Raw genomic sequence first — 20,146 nt, 5'->3', positions numbered from 1 at the left:
CGATATTCACATGCTAAAATTTATATGCTCATTCTGAATTTATTCGTTATCTCTTGCACTTTTGCTAATCCCCAAGTAGAAAATATAATTCAAGCTCAATGATCAAAAAACAGAAAAATGCTAATGTTAGCACTTTCCATGTGTAACTACACTTCAAGAACTTCATTAGTTGTGAATCCTTGTAAGATTTTTAAATGTCATAAAAAATGCAAGATTTACATCAGAATTATGAATATTCAATGATTATGGAGCTAGAGGTTCCCAAGTAGTATCAACGGGCCAAAATATTGGCAAATCCACTCTAAGGTCGTGGTGTTCAACATAGAGTTGTCCATTCATTTGGAGATTTCACACAATTGCATTTGTTCTAAACTTCTACGCAACTGATTGACAGGAAATTCCAAATTGCGTTCTAATGTTGGCCTTCCCACGGAGCCCAGCCCCAAGTGGAAAGTTCTGTCCATCTACCTGTACGAATGCTAGCAAATCTGCCAACTTAATTGCAACCCCATTCATCTGAGAGGAGAAGAATGGATGCGAGGGGAGGCAAGTAAATAATAGTTTGGATTTTTTATGTAATACAATTCTGATACTTCTGAATGTGAATTTCAGAGATATTTTCCGATATTCAATCGCTGACTATCTTGACATGGGCGAGCGAAAGGAATGGCTCACCAGTTTCAAAGCATTTCCACAAGTGCAGCTTCCCATTTCTAATTGGGAAAGCCCTTACCTGCACTGACACTCATTGATCTGCTGGATCATAGCTTACCCGAGTGTGCACTCGGCAAGATCAGGTTTGTGAGGCAAGATCAGGTTTAGCACTTGTTACAAAAGTGAAATGCACAAAATGGGGGAGAGAGGGGAGAGGGGGAGGGGGAGAGGGAGGGGGAGAGGGAGAGAGAGAGAGAGAGAGAGAGAGAGAGAGAGAGAGAGAGAGAGAGAGAGAGAGAGAGAGAGAGAGCGAGAGAGAGAGAGAGAGAGAGAGAGAGAGAGAGAGGGAGTGACAGAGAGAGGGAGTGACAGAGAGAGGGAGTGACAGAGAGAGGAAGTGACAGAGAGAGGGAGTGACAGAGAGAGGGAGTGACAGAGAGAGGGAGTGACAGAGAGAGGGAGTGACAGAGAGAGGGAGTGACAGAGAGAGAGTGACAGAGAGAGAGTGACAGAGAGAGAGTGACAGAGAGAGAGTGACAGAGAGAGGGAGTGACAGAGAGAGGGAGTGACAGAGAGAGGGAGTGACAGAGAGAGGGAGTGACAGAGAGAGGGAGTGACAGAGAGAGGGAGTGACAGAGAGAGGGAGTGACAGAGAGAGGGAGTGACAGAGAGAGGGAGTGACAGAGAGAGGGAGTGACAGAGAGAGGGAGTGACAGAGAGAGGGAGTGACAGAGAGAGGGAGTCACAGAGAGAGGGAGTGACAGAGAGAGGGAGTGACAGAGAGAGGGAGTGACAGAGAGAGGGAGTGACAGAGAGAGGGAGTGACAGAGAGAGGGAGTGACAGAGAGAGGGAGTGACAGAGAGAGGGAGTGACAGAGAGAGGGAGTGACAGAGAGAGGGAGTGACAGAGAGAGGGAGTGACAGAGAGAGGGAGTGACAGAGAGAGGGAGTGACAGACATGACACCTGTATAGATCCATTAGGGTTCAGCTGATTAAAAAGCTTTGTCCTCACATCCATATGACATTGTACAAGACATTTCAACAAAAACTTGACATTTTTAAAGAAGACTTTGATTAGAAGGGCTTTTTTAATATTACAAGTCAAACCTTTTGAGCTAAATTTAGTCAATTTGACATGTATAGGCCAATTTTACTTGTTGCTCTCAGACACAATTTTTAAATTTGCAGCTCTTTTGTTCTCAGGATAATCTTCCTGTCGTGGCTTACCTGCCTGTCCTACGCCGCGTACCATCAGCAGAATGTGCTTATCCACTTGGCCTATGGGTCGTGATGACTCTGCACTTCGGGAGGATGTGGAGTCAGAGGGTTTGGAGATCTAGATTGAAAAGAAAATCCAAAGTTATGAGAAGTGGTCTGATAATGTCTTATACTAGGTGTTACCCCAGTTATAGAGTTATAATGCATAATGGAAACAGGCCCTTCGGCACAGTGCGGCCATGCTCACCAAGATGTCTGTCTGAGCTAGTCCCATCTGTCTGTATTAGGCCAAATCCCTCTAAACCTTTTCTATCCATGTACCAGCCCAAATGTCTTTTAAATGTTGTAATTGTACCCTCTTCCACAGCCTCTTGTTCTATCTACCCATCATACCCTCGACAAAAAAATGCACCTCAGGTTCTTACCTTGTCAGGTTCTTACTATGTTCCCTAGTTTTAGACTCCCCTACGTCGGGAAAAAGACCATAACCATCCACCCTACCTGCACCCTTCATGATTTTATACGCCTTCACAAAGTCACTCCTCGGGCCCTGATGCTCCAGGGGGAAAAAAAAGATCAATCCGGCCACTCAGACCACAGAAACAGGTCCTTAGACCCGGCTTGTTCATGCCAACGTAAGCTGGTCCCATTTGCCTGCATTTGGCCTGTATCCCTCTGAACCTTTACTATCCATGTACCTGTCCAAATGTATTTTAAATGTTATTATTGTATCTTTATCAACCACTTTATTTGGCAGCTTGTTCCGCTTATACATCACTCTCTGTATGAGAACATTGCCCCTCAGGTTCCTATTAAATCTTTCCCCTTTCACGCTAAACGTATGATCTCTAGTTTTTGATGTCCCCACCCAGGGAAACAAAATCTATTCATTCACCCTATATATTTCCCACATGATTGTACACACATCTGTAACACCACCCCTCTGCCTCCTGAGCTCCAGGAAATAGTCCTAGACTACCCAACCCCACTTTATAACTCAAGCTCTCCAGTCCCAGTAAAATCCTTGTGCATCTTTGCTGCATCCTGTCCAGCTGAATGACATTCTTTCCCTCGCTGGATGATGACCAGAATTGCGCTTAATACACAATGGCAAGCGTGGCGTTGTAAATGGCCTGCACACTTGCAACAAAACATTTAATCTCTCAAATCTGTTCAATTCATTGAAATCAAGACTGCAACATCGCAATATCGTACATCCCTTACCAAATGTACAAGCACTCATCATACCTTTTATGAAATATTGATCGGCTTTCTGCTTCAATCATTAATTTTAGCAATACATTCTGCCGCCTGATAAAATTGCAGAGTTTATCCCGACTCATCTAAGAGATGAGCTGTCAAGAGTTTATAAAATGTTCCTGATTTGATCTTACCCCAAGGTCATCCACAAGAATTGGTTCCTGACTGCGTGTTAGAGCCAACGAACGAGAAAACAGCATGGACTGACACTCTCTATCTGAATCGGGTGTATTCCCACCGCATGTTGTCTCAGACAGCCTGTCAGAATAACACAGAGCAAAAGGAAAAGGCAGAAACTGAATTACATTTGATGTGCTTAATGACAAAATCATGTATTTATTTTAATTCAACATGATCCATTGAGCAATCATGACAGAATTTTACTGAATACTGAAACAGGCCATTTGACCCAACTCTTGCACTGATTGATTGATTGATTGAAAGACATAGCATTTAAAGTAATGGAGTGATACAGTAAGGAAACAGTTCCTTCAGCCCATCTTGTCCATACCGATCAAGATGGCTTACTGGGCGAGTACATTTACATAGATACATAGACAATAGGTGCAGGAGTAGGCCATTCAGCCCTTCGAGCCAGCACCGCCATTCAATGTGATCATGGCTGATCATCCACAATCAGTACCCTGTTCCTGCCTTCTCTCCATACTCCTTGATTCCGCCAACCCTAAGAGCTCTATCTAACTCTTTTTTGAATGCATCCAGTAAATCGGCCACTGCCTTCTGAGGCAGTGAATTCAACAAATTCATAACTCTCTATGTGAAAAAGTTTTTCCTCATCTCAGTTCTAAATGACCTACCCCTTATTCTTAAACTGTGCCCCCTGGTTCTGGACTCCCCCAACATGTTTCCTGCATCTAGAATGTCCAATCCCTTAATAATTTTATGTTTCTATAAGATCCACTCTCATCCTTCTAAATTCCAGTGACTACAAGCTCAGTCGCTCCATTCGTTCATCATATTCCAGTCCCGCCATCCCAGGAATTAACCTCGTGAATCTACGCTGGACTCCCTCAATAGCAAAAATACCCTTCCTCAAATTAGGAGACCAAAACTGCACACAATACTCCAGGTGTGGTCTCACCAGGGCTCTGTACAACCGCAGAAGGGCCTCTTTGCTCTGATACTCAACTCCTCTCGTTATGAAGGCCAAAATGCCATTAGCTTTCTTCACTGCGTAGTGCAAGACATTATCAGACCACTTCTCATAACATTTGATTTTCTTTTCAATCTAGATTTCCAAACCCTTCATTTGGCCGATACCTCTCCAAATCGTTTCTTTCCTTACACCTCGCCAAATGTTGTTTAAAAGTCATAATCATATCCACTTCTAGAGCTTCCTCTGGTAGTTCAGCTCCAGCTACAGACTACCCTCTGAGTGGAAAACATTGCCCCGAGGTGCCTCTTAAAACTCTCCCTTCTCACTTTAAGTTCTCACTTCTCACTATGCCCTCTAGTTTAGAATCCTGCACTTGGAAAAATAACGAGGAGCATTCTCTCATGATCTTGTACAGCGTTCAGCCTCTAAGCTCCAAAGGAAATAGTCCTAATCTGTTCAACCTTTCCATATATCATTCAAGCCCGCAAGCCCAGGTAACATTCTGGCGAATCTCATCTGCACCCTTTCCAACTTAAAGGCATCATTCCTTTAGCTGGGTGACCAGAACTGCAGAGTACCTCAAGTGTGGTCTCACCAATTTGGTCCATATTCTACTTTGTTCAAATGAAAAATCCAAAATGTTTACGATTTTCACCATATTTTAAAATATCTTCTGGCAATGCCTTTGACCTTTACAATTATTTTATGTATGCAGTTTTAGTATGATTTGAAAATCAGGATACGACTTTGTCCACTCCCACATTCATAAACCTTTCCTTTCTGGCATACAAATTTGTCATCTAAACTGCATTTTAAACCAGAGCATCGAAACAATATTATCCCAGAAACTGTTCTTCAAAGTTATTCTACTGAAACAAAACCAAAGTTACAACCACATTTGGAATTTTTTTACCAACATCTTGTGTGCAATTGAGGGACCCTTACTGCCTGAAAAATGAACCCCAGGGATGCTTCTAACTGAGACTAATGCCTTCTAAAAATAGACGGAACTAATCAGTTTCCCCCTCTCAGAGGACATCAGTCAGGGATGCGTCACAACAGATATGGATCACACCACTTCTCCGCTGCCTCAACACATTTCAATCCCAACCTACAGCCGATTCTTAGTTTCTCTGGCTCTCTCCGATTGTTCGGACTGGTGCAAAATTGCCAGGTTAATACCAATTACTCCAGCCTCGCAGGCAATGGGTTTTGGAGTGCCTTCTTACCTGAGATAAAATACCGACTTTGTAGACCTTTCCTGGTACACAAACATGTTTTTCCTGTTCACAACTGAGAAAGCATTTAGAACTGAACGCAGGGCCTGAATAGCTGGGAAAAAAAAGCACAATAACTCATCCATTTACAATATAGACACAGAGAGAAATTTTAAATTAGTACATCTACTTTTCCTCCAACAACACATAGCTGTGGATGAGAGAGGGAGGGGATGGGGCAAAATTCATCACTCAATATAAAATTGAGTAATTTTGAATTATCTCAAAAGCTTGATTTAAAAATTTTTTAGATGCCCACAACCACTTAGATATTTTGCCAGAAGTGCGTTGGAATAATAGCTGCATTTAAATCTGAAGGCACTGTTTTAACCGAGCAGACATATGACCACTTGGAGAGTCAAAACAAACCAGAGGCAGTGTGCCCATCAAGTGTCTTGGCTCTTTCAATAAGCAACCACGTCTGTCACACTCATCATTCTTTCTGGTATCCCTGCGATTTTAAGCCCCCTCAAATATTGATTCAATTTCCTCTTCAAGGCCAGTACAGAAATATATCTATCATGCAGCAGATTCCAAATTCCAATCACTTCCGCTCTTCACAGACTTTAGCTATTTTTAAAAAAAATATTGTGATTGGCTCTTTCGTTCTTCACCTTAAATCGGTAAGTTATTAAACTTTCACCCGAAAGAAAGATTCACTATAAATCACAACTTTTAAAGCAATTAAATCTACTCTCGACCTTTTGTCCTCCGAGGAAAATAGCCTTGGCTTCCATAGTTTATGAGTACGGAAACACTTCAGCACTATAAACCTTCGAGTAAATCTCTTCTGTAACCTCTTCAATGTCTTCAAGTTGTTCCTAAATTGTGGTGCCCAGAAATAGACATTGTTCAATATAGGTTTATCTCACCTTGCGAGCTCTTGTAACTAGATTTTGAACAAAACAAAAATCAGAAAAGGCTGAACACATCTAGAAGGGCAGGCATAGCATCTATCAAGAGAAATGACAATTTAACATTGTAGGTGTTTTTCTTCAACTGAAGCACAGCTATGCCTGGTTTGTTGAGAATTTCCATCATATTTCAAAACACCTACATGTAATTTTTATAAAAGTGTGCTTCAAAATGCTGTTTTGTTTTGGGATAATGTCAAAAAAGTTACAAACTATCTTTTAATGCGGATTCCATTTATCCTGGGGCCAATGGAAACACCACTTTGACCAGAAGGTGGGAGATGGCCACATAAGAATTAAGTGACTAGAACACAAAAATTAGGAGCAGTAAGCCACGCAGCCCAAGCTTATTCCGGCATTCATTATGGTCACAATCAATTTACTCAGATCTCAATGCCCATGACCAGATCCTTATAGCTCTCAATTCCTGACCTTTCAGATATTTATGCACTTTCTCATACTTCAAGAGCAAGCCTCCAAACTCTCTGGGGCAGAGAATTCCCGAGATTTGCCATCCTCTGCAAGAAGAAATTTTGACGTGCCTTTAATGTAAATGACCGGCCTCTTATTTACAGCCATGTCTTCTCATTCCAGATTCCCCACTACTCGAAAAAAGGCTCTATCTAACTTATGGAAGTGTTTCATAATTTTATATGCCTATTAATTATTGAGACCATCTGCTTAGGTTTGCAGTGAACCCAAACACTGTTAAACATACATTGCTAGATCAACTAAATTTAGCCCACCTCGTGCGACACCCATGTTGGGTCCCATCTTCAGTCGAGGATGAATATGTATGATGGTTTTCCACACCACATCACATGCAAAATGGCCTGGTATAAACTGCATCGTGGCAGCCAAGTAATCCCTTGATTGGTAAGTATCATCTGCTGGATAATCTGTGATTTAAGGGGAAAAATTAAACAAATACATAATTCCTTCAAAAACAGACTTAGTGGGAACACAAAATAAATTGTACTTGTGACTGAAACTATGAGATCTTTTTACATAACAGATAAAATTAAATGGAAGCTGTCTCCCTCGGTTCAGAAAGCAATTAAATCAGTTCTTATTAAAATTGCAGCAATTTATGAGGAATAGAATAAATGGAAAAATGTAGACAGCTATACATGCTATGTGATTACTGCGTTATTACAAGATGTTAAACTGAGACGAGACTACATCTTCTAGCTATTAACATAGCAATTTAAAGGTGTACATCTGTTAATCCTTTTGATTGTTGAGTTTAATAGCTTTATTTCAAACACATTGACTTGAACATGACAGAAGATCTATGGGTTGAAATCGCAGGCGGAGTTATTCTGATACAAGAGGAATTATCTTTGTAACTCGGTCATTTTTATTACTGAGTTGTGATAATCCATACAGGAAAACAGGCAAATCCAACCTTTTCTTATCATCTTGCAAAATACATTTCTGAAAAATGCGGGTTAACCCTTACTGCAATGAATTTAGTTCCACTGCCTGCTTCATAAATATCCTGCTGCACTAGACTTGAGGAGAGTTAGTGGGAGATTGGGCAGGCGAGGACGTTATTTTTTGGAACATAGGAGACTGAGGGGTGATCTTATAGAGGTGTATAAAATCAAGAGGAACATAGAAAGGGTGAATGCACACGGTCTTTTTCCCAGGGTTGGGGAATCAAGAACTAGGTTTGTGAAAGGGGAAAGATTTAATAGGAACTCGAGAAGCAACATTTTCACAAAGGGTGGTGCGTAAATGGAAAAAACTGCAAAGTGGCGAGGCAGGTAAAATAACATTCAACGGACATGTGTACAGGTACATGGATAGGAAGGATTTGGAGGGATATGGGTCAAACACGAGCAAATGAGACTAATTTAGATGGGCACTTGGTTGAAATCGACGTTGAGCCATAGGGCCTGTTTTCATTTCTCTATGACTCTAGATTTCTATTTATTTCTGCCATATTTAAACTTACCTGTCAATAAGATCAATTAATTATTAGGGAGGTATGATAGAAGGACACCTGGATATTATTGTCTTAGTAATTTAACAGTTAATGTGGGGAAGTTACAGAAATCTATAATCAAGGTCAAAGTTACTTCACACTTAGGAAACATTTGTGCTGATGGAAGTGAAAGTGTTTATGTAATGGATAACTTGTACGCACTATATCTAGCTAATTTTGAGGAACTAACTAAATTAGCAGAGAAGAGAATATTTATTGATGCAGTTTAAAAGAGATCGGTAATAAAATGCAACAGAGAAACATGATAGATAATAAAATTTCAGGTTGATAATGCAAATAAGAACCAGGCCAAATTTAGAAAGCCTAGAGAGGAAGCGGAATAAGAAATAAGGGTTAAAGAGAATATGATTAATTTGCAGCCATGATATGCATATACACATTAAATGGATCATGTGGAAAGATGGAGTTAATTAGGATCACAGCAGAAGACATTGTTAGAGAATTAAATGACAACCCTGCATCTGTTTTTATTACGGGAAATGCTACCACAGTTAAAATAAGATGGAGATGAAATTCTAAATGGACTATAAAGAGAAGCGACCAGAAAAGCAGCCTGTACGAAAAATAGATAAATTATCAAGTTCAAATGGGATACAAAAAAAGGCACATGTTCAAAATAACAAGGGTTGTAAAAGCATAAACCGCATGTGGTTCAGGCCACAGTCAACTCCGATACGGAGCTAATGACACGCAAATGAGAATCGTTAAAAAATCAGCAAGAATTAAACCAGTAATTAGTGGCCAGATACTTTAATCTCACAAGTGAAAAATCATTAATCCTGGACAAAATTAACAGGCTTTTGGACAAGTATGTATGCAAATGGCAAATTCTGTTTAAATAATCTCATTGAGAGTTGAGGCAAGGTAATGGAAAAGCTTGATGGTTGATATGGTTGATAAATATATGCAAGCTTCTACAAGATGTTTACTAAAGTGCCACATAATTAGCTTGTTACCAAGGTGAAACTCATAGAAAAAGGGGAGAAACATGGATAATAAATTATTTTCAAGACAAAAAATAGTTGCTAATTTTAAGACTGGAGATAGTAAACAGTGGTGTACCCCTGGGACAACTGCTTCTTATGGTATAATTTCATGACTTAAGGCTGGCAGCATGGAGGCAACAAAACTATTTATAAATGACACCAAAGTTGGAATTACAACTGCAGAAACAGAGAGGCCTTGGTGTATAATATGTCCATATAATTGAAGGTGGCTGAAGTTGGGAATCTGATTAAAAACCCATACGGCATCTTGAATTTAGAACACAGACATACAAGATATAAAAGCAAGGAAGGTATGCTGACACCTTATAAAACTCAGTTTGAGATATACCTGGAATATTGGCACAATTTCAGCTATTTAAAATGTGGTGCATTTGCATTACTTTGCCTTAAATTCACATTTTCAGTGACCACAGTGCTATCTTTTTGTAACTAATGATCCTGCTTTTTCCATTTCTACCTTCCCAAAACCAATCAATCGTTACTTTTCAAGCCCCATCATTGTCCCCTTTGCATTTTCACAATCATTAGCTTGCTATTAATCTCTCCCACTTTCCATCCCATCACAAACATTCTCTTTTGATCCCTCCTCTCTTCCACGTCCCCTTTTCCTTGCAACTTCCAATGTGTTAACCCCCAGTTTGGTTTTGAGATACAGCGTGGAAACACGCCCTTTGTCTCACCAAGTCCTCTCTGATCAGTGTTCACCCATTCACCAGTTCTATCCTGCACATTAGAGACAGTTTTCAGAGGCCAATTAACCTACAAACCTGTACGTCTTTGGAATGTGGGAGGAAACCGAAGTATCATATCATATATCATATATCTACAGCCGGAAACAGGCCTTTTCGGCCCTCCAAGTCCGTGCCGCCCAGTGATCCCCGTACATCAACACTATCCTACACCCACTAGGGACAATTTTTACATTTACCCAGCCAATTAACCTACATACCTGTACGTCTTTGGAGTGTGGGAGGAAACCGAAGATCTCGGAGAAAACCCACGCAGGTCACGGGGAGAACGTACAAACTCCTTACAGTGCAGCACCCGTAGTCAGGATCGAACCTGTGTCTCCGGCGCTGCATTCGCTGTAAAGCAGCAACTCTACCGCTGCGCTACCGTGCCGCCACAGCTTTGTACAATTCTGGCGAAACATCAATCACCAAAGAATTCATCTCTCTTCACAGATGTTTCCCCAGCAGCTCAATACTGCCAGTTTTTTTGTTTCCGTTTATTAAACCACAACGATGCATTGCTTTTAAATTTGGAACTCTGAGACATAGATTCATGAAATGGAAGAAAATTTGTCATGCTCTCTCACAAAACCTGTATGGGATATTATAATAGTTATGACATAGACATAAGGTAAGGGAACTTATGAGTTTGACAATCACAAAGATAGATGTAAATCAGAGAACAAGGTTACACAGTGGCACAGCTGGTGGAGTTGTTGCCTCACAGTATCAGAGTCGCAGGTTCGATCCTGATCTTGGGTTCAGTCTGTGTGGAGTTTGCACGTTCTCCCTGTGAGCATGTGGGTTTACTCTGGGTGCTCTGGTTTCCTTGCACATCCCAAAGAGGTGCGGGTTTCGAGGTTAATTGGCCTCAGCAAATTGCCCCAAAGTTTGTGAGGAGTGGATGAAAAAGTGGGATAACATAGAACTAGTGTAAACAGGTAATTGATGGCTGGCCCGGTAGGCCTAAGGGCCTGTTTTCATGCTGTATCTCTAAACTAATTACAAAGAAATGCCAATATTATAAATTTGGTGGATGGATTACAAAATGCATAAAGGACCAGAAAGTGGTGCTCCAAAGTAATTTTTAGGGATCTACGTAAATGGAGCACCAAAATGAAGTGTTAAGGCCCCAAAAAATTCAAAAATAATATTAACTTGTACATCTAAGGGGGTGGAAAGGTAACATAGATATGGCCATATTCAGAGCAAAGTGTTGAATTCCAGATACTTTGGTCTTATTGGTGTTAGAATTAATATTATTCGGATCCAAACGTTTAAATAATAAGGAAAGATTATATTAATTAGTGCTGTATTGGCCGAAAGTAGAAAGATTATTTTAGGCTCTGAGAATTTTTTTATGACATTTATAGGGTAGGCGGGTATTGGGTTTCCGCCCTCAGTGGGGGTGGTGAGGTTGGATGGGTCTGGAATCTAGGACATGGGCATACAATTTTAATTTTCAACCAAGATTTAACTCTACATTTACATACTTTTGGATAAGACGCCTGAACCTGATATACTCCTCTCCAACAAGTGGCAAACTCTATAATGACCTGTTGTTGGATAAAGGAATAATAAAAAGAATTAAATTGCAAGACAATTTGGGGTCACAGTTTAAGGATAAGGGGGAAGTCTTTTAGGACCGAGATGAGAAAGTTTTTTTTCACACAGAGAGTGGTGAATCTGTGGAATTCTCTGCCACAGAAGGTAGTTGAGGCCAGTTCATTGGTTATATTTAAGAGGGAGTTAGATGTGGCCCTTGTGGCTAAAGGGATCAGGGGGTATGGAGAAAAGTCAGGTACGGGATACTGAGTTGGATGATCAGCCATGATCATATTGAATGGCGGTGCAGGCTCGAAGGGCCGAATGGCCTACTCCTGCACCTATTTTCTATGTTTCTATTAGAAAAAGATTTTAAAATATTTTATTTTGGTTACAACATCCTATTGTATTTACTAGTATTTCAGAAAGGTGGAGTAAAGCGGCCCATAAAAATGAATATTTGAATTCAACAAAGCTGGCTGATTAGGAAAATAATGACATACCATCACTGGCAATAATGCGCGGACGATATAAAGTGTACGGGGTTTCATTCTTCCAAATATCTTCTTCGCTCTCAGCCACAAGTAAGGAATTGCATACATGACTATCATGTAGATCCTGAAGCAACAAACGCTGAGAGAAACAGAAACAAAGCACATAACAAAACATGAGTCAATGGTCAGTGTTGGTCACCAGCTCCAGATCAAGCATCGCCATCATGATGGGCTAAATACTGCTAATGGCTTGTTTGGGCAAGAGTGCAAAGATTGGTTCGGTTCAGTTTCAGTTCAGTTTAGTTTATTTTATTGTCATGTGTACCGAGGTACAGTCAAGTTGATCATGGTGCAGCAAGGATCAGATTGCGATGTATAGAAGGAACAGATTCCCGTTCATTGCAGTGCATTGGAATTCAGTCCGTACCAATCTTGTTCAGATTCTTTCTTGGGCATCAATGCTAAAGAAAACGTGGAAATCTAACAGCGATTTGACAAAGATTATAAACTAAATGAAAAGTGAGGAAAAGAGAATCAATTTAATCTAAAGTGGAACAGGGTGGGACTGAAAATAATAGTATAATTCCTCGGGTTCTAAACTAAATAGAGTAAGAGCTGGCAGAAAAATCACATTCAGAGTTCTTTTAAGAGTAAATGTGTTCCAAGGGATTAGTGAATGGCCAATGATATCACTATTTTAAACAGAATGTAAAACTAGCCTCGATCACTGCAATTAAACGTAATCAATGGTTGGGTCAATTTTATAATCTTTAATTAAACATGTAATTGCAAAATATCTTGCAGAAGAGAAAATAATTAAATGCCACCAACTAGGCTTGCAGAAGAGAAAATAAGCTTTAATAAACCAACATTAATGTTGAAAAGGCTCTCGCAGCATTTCCAGAAAGCCTCTAGCGAACAATAACACAGGGGACCACTGGAGTACATTAAGTGGTACAAAAACTGGGGCAGAGAGAAATGAGATTAAATATCGATTTGGAGGAAGCTGAAAGTTGGAATTAAAATGAATTTCTCAAGTGGTTGAACGTCAGTAAAGGTGCCCTCTCGGGACTTTGTTCTGGAATGGATTCTGTTTACTATGGATAAAAAGGAACATTATCTTTCATAGTCTCAGGATGCTTCAAGGTGCTTGCAAATCCAGTTATGAGGCAAAAAGAACACCTAACTCATTTGTACTAAGACTTAAACAGATTTGTCGTTGGTTTGCAACTTCCACTTCTATGTAAAATGAAACAGAAAACCCAGAACTCACAAGGTTTGTATTTATATAAATGACCTAACGTACACCGGGTCCTATTCATAGAAACATAGAAAATAGGTGCAGGAGTAGGCCATTCGGCCCTTCGAGCCTGCACCGCCATTCAATATGATCATGGCTGATCATCCAGCTCAGTAACCTGTACCTGCCTTCTCTCCATACCCCCTGATCCCTTTAGCCATAAGGGCCACATCTAACTCCCTCTTAAATATAGCCAATGAACTGGCCTCAACTACCTTCTGTGACAGAGAATTCCACAGACTCACCACTCTAGTGTGAAGAAATGTTTTCTCATCTCGGTCCTAAAAGACTTCCCCCTTATCCTTAAGCTGTGACCCCTGGTTCTGGACTTCCCCAACATCGGGAACAATCTTCCCGCATCTAGCCTCTCCAACCCCTTAAGAATTTTATATGTTTCAATAAGATCCCCCCTCAGTCTTCTAAATTCCAGCGAGTAACATACGATGAGCTCGAAACCCTAAATCCATTTGCTCTGGCACATCACTTTGTGTCTATCTTCATGGGGATATGTGCCACACATGTTGCACGATGTACAAACTGCTGAGTTGGCACTTCTCACTATTTCACTCCCCTGCCGGAAGCTGCCTTCAGATTAACACCAGGCCAAAATCACAATTCCAAAATGCAAAATAAACTTCAACCTCACACTCACGATTACCTGGTTGACAACACGACAAATCTCGCCAATTTTTTTTACAACTGTTCGATGGAGCTGCAAATACTCAAGTTCTTCTTCTTTTTCAACGGTAGATTCATCCTTTATTCCAATAAGATTTCTAAAACAAAACAAATATTTATTTTTACCTTACCAAGTTTGGAGATTTTCATTTGATGTGCGATAAAGAACCCAGAGAGATGGCGGGTTGACAATTAAATTAATAGAAAGTTTGAATATAAATGCCATCAACAAACAGTAGTACAATCTGATTTCACAAAACATTTACCATGTTAGAAAATAACTGACATAATCATGAATCGTTCATCTTCCTTACTTAATAAGCATTCACAGTGTAACTTCAGAACATCATTTGACATTATTTCCTTTTGAGATTAAGATGCAATACTTCCCGAAACTCACAACTACAAAGACAGAGTAGGTATATCTCATTATTAGGACGGCATCTTATACACACCGTGTATGAGAGTAAACTTCAACTCGATCTTGATGAATTTGGATGATCAACCAAAATTCAGGCATCAGCGGGCATCTGGGATCCTGTTCATTCATTGTGGCACCATCACACTCAGAGTCACTGCTACCTCCATCATAACCTGTGAATAGCCCCCAAAACTGAATTAATGGCCTTTGAAGTGCTTTTAGGCGCTGACGTCAATGCTAAATGGATAAGTAGAGAATTATTATTTCATGACCACCGTAATCAGGTAAGCATCACATTTAACCTTTCAAGGAGAATTCTTTCTCCAGATAGCTGGTTGAACAAATGCACAGAATAATGGTTCACAGGTGCCAGAGAGACCAACAAAGTCACAAGATTAATGCCCAATTTGGGCTTAAATAGGAGATCACATCTATGGCTCGTGTTTATCTTAGCGTGCATCCAACAGAAAAAGGAGAAGATAAAGGTTTTTGTGCCTGTGTTGACTATGCAATGAAAGATTTACAGGAATTACACGTCAGACTCCTTTGCAGGCATGATAACGGTTCAGAATGAATGAATGAATGTGTAGCCTCTGAGCAATTACAAATTATTGTGATAGTCTCTCACAAAAGCACACCTCAGCATAAAGGGTTTCTTTTAAGAGGTACAAAGTTTAAAAAAGAACCCAGGCACAAAATGTTGAAAGTGCAAACCAACAAATGGGTCATTATTATTGAAAGAGCATGGCACAAAGGAACATAGGACACAATTAACTAATGAGGAGCGTTTGAAGGCTAACGTATGAGGTGCTTGATGGCTCGGGGTCTGTATTCGCTGGAGTTTAGAAGGATGAGGGGGATCTCATTGAAACCTACCGGATAACGAAAGGACTAGATAAAGTGGACGTGGAAAGGGTGTTTTTAGTAATGGAAGAGTCTAGGATCAGAGGGCAAAGCCTCAGAATAAAAGGAAGTACCTTCAAAATGGAGATGTAGAAATTTATTTAGCCTGATGTGGTGATTCTGAATTCTTTGCTACACAGATAGCTGTGGAATCCAAGACATTAGGTATTTTTAAGGTAGAGATTGATATGTTCATGATTAAGAAGGGTGTCAACCATTACGATGAGAAGGCAGGAGAATGGGGGTGAGAGGGAAAGGTAGATAAGCTATGATTGAATGGTGGAGTGGACTCAATGGCCAAATTCTGCTCCTATGTTTTATGAAACAGAAAGACACTGCAAAGCCTGTCCATAGTCAGGTTGTACTCCCTTTGATGAAGTAATTGCAGAAGAGAACGATATGCAGACAAATGCCAAAAAAGCATCAAACGGGAAGGGAAAAGATTGTTTTGTTATGGTGGTCGATCATCTAGACTGTTCATTTGTCACATATTTACATAATAAATGATCATAAGGTCAAACGGTCTCGAGTGATAGCAGAATTAGGCCATTCAGCCCATCAAGTCTACTTCGCCATTCAATCATGGCTGATCTATCACTCCCTCCTAACCCCATTCTCCTGCCTTCTCCCCATAACCCCTGAGGCCCATGCTAATCAAGAATCTTTCTATCTCTGCCTTAAAAATATCCATTGACGGCCTCCACAGCCTTCTGCGGCAATGAATTCCACAGATTCACCACCTGAAGAAATTCCTCCTCATCTCCTTCGTAAAGGAACGTCCTTTAATTCTAAATTCTAAGCTATGACCTCTGGTCCTAACCCACTCACTCCTGGGATCATTTGTGTAAACCTCCTCTGGACCTCTCCAGAGCCAGCACATCCTTCGTCAGCTATGGGGATCAAAATTGCTCACAATACTCCAAATGTGGCCAGGCCAGCGCCTTATAGAGCCTCAGTATTGCATCCCTGTTTTTGTATTCTAGACCCCTTGAAATAAATGCCTTCCTTACTACCGATTCGACTTGCAGATTAACTTTTTGGAAATCCTGCACCAGCACTCTGAAGTCCCTTTGCATACTGATACAGCATCATAACAACGGATAACAATTCTAATCATTAATGTGCAGTTCAGGCTAAAGCATAATTTTTCCAAAGAGCGTGCCCTAATCTTTCTGGAAAAATACAAGTATTTCAGGTTATTACATATGGTTGAGATAAATCCTTATCTGTCGCTTCATATAGTAAGAACTGAAAGCTCTGCTTTATTTGTTGTTTCCCAACCAGAAAACACAGGCTTCTATAACATGGGCATGGAGCCAGATTGCAACCAATCTTCCATCACCTGCAGTAGCTTAGGGATATGATACTGAACTTACTGCTGTGATACAGAACCTGCTGCTCTTCTGAATAGGGAAATCAGGAGTCCTATGATTGTCATGGCACAGGAGGCCGACAGTGCTTAATCTTTCTGGAAATATATTTCATGACATTGAAGCATGTGCATTTGCTCCAGGCACATGCTTCATTCAATGTCATAAAATATTTTGGGTTGAAAAGAAAAAGGTTACAGAAAAATGTTTCTCACCTAAAAGATCAGAATCCAAGCTGCCCTGACTGGAGACCACACTCTGTACTCGGCTAGGTCTGAGCTTGCAATAACCTAAGAGGATAGAGACAAAAGATGGGGGTCAGGAATTTCACAAAGGCATACAATGGATAGCCAAACAAAAGATAAAAGAAGAATAATAGAGAGGGGAAAGAGGAAAACAAATTGCACAGCATGAGGGACAGATACACACCAGTAAGTGGGGTGGCGTGGGGTAAAAGAGGACAATACAGATTGAGATTTCTCCAAGGTTCATGGTTCGACTCCAACTGTCATGCAGCCAAAAATCAATGGCAGTTTTCATCTGTTTGACAGTTCATCTATATAATTGCTCACAAATCCCAAAAACCTTCCCCAAGTCCAAAAGCTCAAATGACACGAGCCCTTGCTAACTGGGGGTAGACTTCACTATTATTACTGATTCCAAAGAGAGAACAACAAATTTGGGGACAAGAGAAAGAGTAAAATATTAAAATTATAATGAAAATAAATTATTATCCACCTAAATAAATGGGAATGCAGCGTATCATGAAAATTTGTGCAAAGTTCAATTAGTTTAGTTTAGTTTAGAGATACAGCGTCCAGAAACAAGCCCTTCGGCCCACCGGGTCTGCACCGACCAGCGATCCTACACCCACTAGGGGCAATTTTTACATTTACCAAGCCAATTAACCTACAAACCTGTACTTCTTTGGAGTGTGGGAGGAAACCGAAGATCTCGGAGAAAACCCACACAGGTCACGGGGAGAACGTACAAACTCCGTGCTGACAGCACCCGTAGTCGGGATTGAACCCGGTTCTCCGGCGCTGCATTCGCTGTAAGGCAGCAACTCTACCGCTGCGCCACCGTGACCGCCCATTATCTAATGCAATGCTGAATTATGAAAGGTTTATTTATACAATATCTAATCGAGGCATCTGTATGTCCAAACATATTTTCCTATTTTAAGAATCGATTCCTTTTAAAATAAATGCTACCGTTCTGAATTCGCACCGTTAAAGCCTCATACTCGGTAGGTCACTCGGCCACAAAATTAAATGGTCAGCAAATTGTGCCAGCTAGGAGCCATCCACCACTTATATTTAACACCAAAGAGTTTGTGGGAAAAAAATTACCCAAAATGCAAGTACAGTGGTTTACGTGACAACAGTCACAATTCTCATTAAACCGGCAGATAATCAAGTTGAATTGAAAATGGAAATACACTCAGTCAAGCTTCCATACCCATCTGTCATTCCCACCGAGTCTTTCGCCAATTTAAAATTGGTTTGTGTTTAACTCACCGAGAACAAGCCAACACTGGGATTCAAACTGCGGCAACTGGCTCTGGAAGGTAATGGTCTCACACCTTGCAAAATGTACATCGGAAAAAATGGACACAAAGTGCTGAAGTAACTCAGCGGGTCAGGCAGCATCTCTGGAGAAAAAGGATATGTCCTTTTTCTCCAGAGATGCTGTCTGACACGTTGAGTTACTCCAGCACTTCGAGTCTATCTGTGGTATATACCAGCATCTGCAGTTTCTTTCTACACATATAAAAGAAAATAGTTCTACAGAGTACGCCATTTCCCTTACACTGCATTTGGCACGGGATCACCTTGACAATAAGAACACCCATGTCAGGATGCCATTGACTCCAGCTCACAACACCATATTACCAAATAAACTCCTTAAACTTATAGACTTTGGCCTTGGGGAAGGTGTAGAAGTCTGGAAACTGTAATGTTCAGGTTCAGGAACAGCTTCTTCCCAACAACTATCAGGTCGTTGAACATTATGAACTCTAAACTCCAAACTACAAATCGCCTGGGTTGTACTAAGAACCTCAGGCTGTGTTTTGTTTTTGCACGATATTGTTTTTTAAAATTTATTGAACTTTAAAAAAAAATTATATTATCTACTGTGCTTATGAACCTGCTGTGCTACTGTTGCAAGTAAGAATTTAATTGTTCTGGTACATATGACAATCAAACCCTCTTGATTCTCTGGCCTCTTAACTTCGGATTCATCTGCCACTGGCTTTTGGATTTCTTGATTGGCAGACTTCAATTTGTTAGAATTGGTCATACCATTTCCTCCACTCTGACCCTCAACACTGTTGCCCTCAGGGTTGTGTGCACAGTTGATTACTCTTCTACCTGTGCACCAATGTCTGTGCGGCCAAGTACAATACCTACTCGATCATGAAGTTGGCCAATGATACCACTGTTGTTGGCCAGATCAACAACGATGAGACGAAGTACAGGTAAAAGATTGAGAAACCTGTGTCAAAGTGTCAGGTCAATAGTCTAGCCCTCAATGTCAGCACGATGATCTAAGGAAACGACAAACCCGTTCTCATCAACAGTGCCGCTGTAGAGATGGTTGACAACATCAAGATCCAGGACATCCACATCACCAGCACCCTTACACTGTTGTGATGATCAAAAAATCACGTCGCCAAATTTACTTTCAATGTCATCGGAGAACATTTGGCATGAACACGAGGATTCTCCTGAACTTCTACAAATGCTCCACACAAAGTATTCTGACGAGATGCATCTCGGCCTGGCATGGCAAGCACTCTGCTCTTGACTGCCTGAACCTGCAGAGAGTGGTGAACACAGCCCAGTCCATCACATGCTTGTGACTTTCTTTCAACCAATCTATTTTCATGATGCACTGCATCAGAAAGATTGAAAGTATTGTCTGGATGCCTGCCATCCTGTTCTCTCTCTCTTCTAGGAGAAGATCCAAGAGATTGAAAGCTTGGGCGTCCAGACTTAAGAGCAGCTTCTTTCCTGCTGTTGTCAGATTCCTGAATCCACCATCGTTGTCACACCTCTTTTCCGGATCTGCTGCCATATATGCTTGCTCTTAACTACATCATTTGGTTATTCTGTTATTGTACATCAATTATTTTTGCACTACTTCGGATTGCAGACATATCGTGCACCACTCTGCTATTGCATCTGTCATTGCATTTATTACTGCATTATCGTTACCGTATATATACTGTTCATTCTGTG

At 40.7% G+C, this 20,146-nt stretch overlaps 1 protein-coding gene across 1 annotated transcript in view; it reads right to left on the bottom strand.

The window, feature by feature from the left end:
- Nucleotides 1-20,146, bottom strand: part of szt2 (SZT2 subunit of KICSTOR complex) — a 188,464-nt gene that overhangs the window by 99,039 nt on the left and 69,279 nt on the right. The window contains exons 39-46 of the mRNA XM_078408309.1: nucleotides 17,117-17,191; nucleotides 14,663-14,801; nucleotides 14,188-14,305; nucleotides 12,239-12,368; nucleotides 7,188-7,340; nucleotides 5,480-5,582; nucleotides 3,268-3,391; nucleotides 1,883-1,991 (exon numbers count right to left, since the gene is read on the bottom strand). Of these exons, the coding sequence (XP_078264435.1) occupies nucleotides 1,883-1,991; nucleotides 3,268-3,391; nucleotides 5,480-5,582; nucleotides 7,188-7,340; nucleotides 12,239-12,368; nucleotides 14,188-14,305; nucleotides 14,663-14,801; nucleotides 17,117-17,191 (951 nt within the window). The remainder of the gene's footprint in view (nucleotides 1-1,882; nucleotides 1,992-3,267; nucleotides 3,392-5,479; nucleotides 5,583-7,187; nucleotides 7,341-12,238; nucleotides 12,369-14,187; nucleotides 14,306-14,662; nucleotides 14,802-17,116; nucleotides 17,192-20,146) is intronic.

Source organism: Rhinoraja longicauda, chromosome 11 (assembly GCF_053455715.1).
Source record: "Rhinoraja longicauda isolate Sanriku21f chromosome 11, sRhiLon1.1, whole genome shotgun sequence".
Classification (NCBI taxonomy): Eukaryota; Metazoa; Chordata; class Chondrichthyes; order Rajiformes; family Arhynchobatidae; genus Rhinoraja; species Rhinoraja longicauda.
The sequence above is the reverse complement of the archived record's forward strand: the minus strand, read 5'-3'. Positions and strand labels throughout refer to the sequence as shown.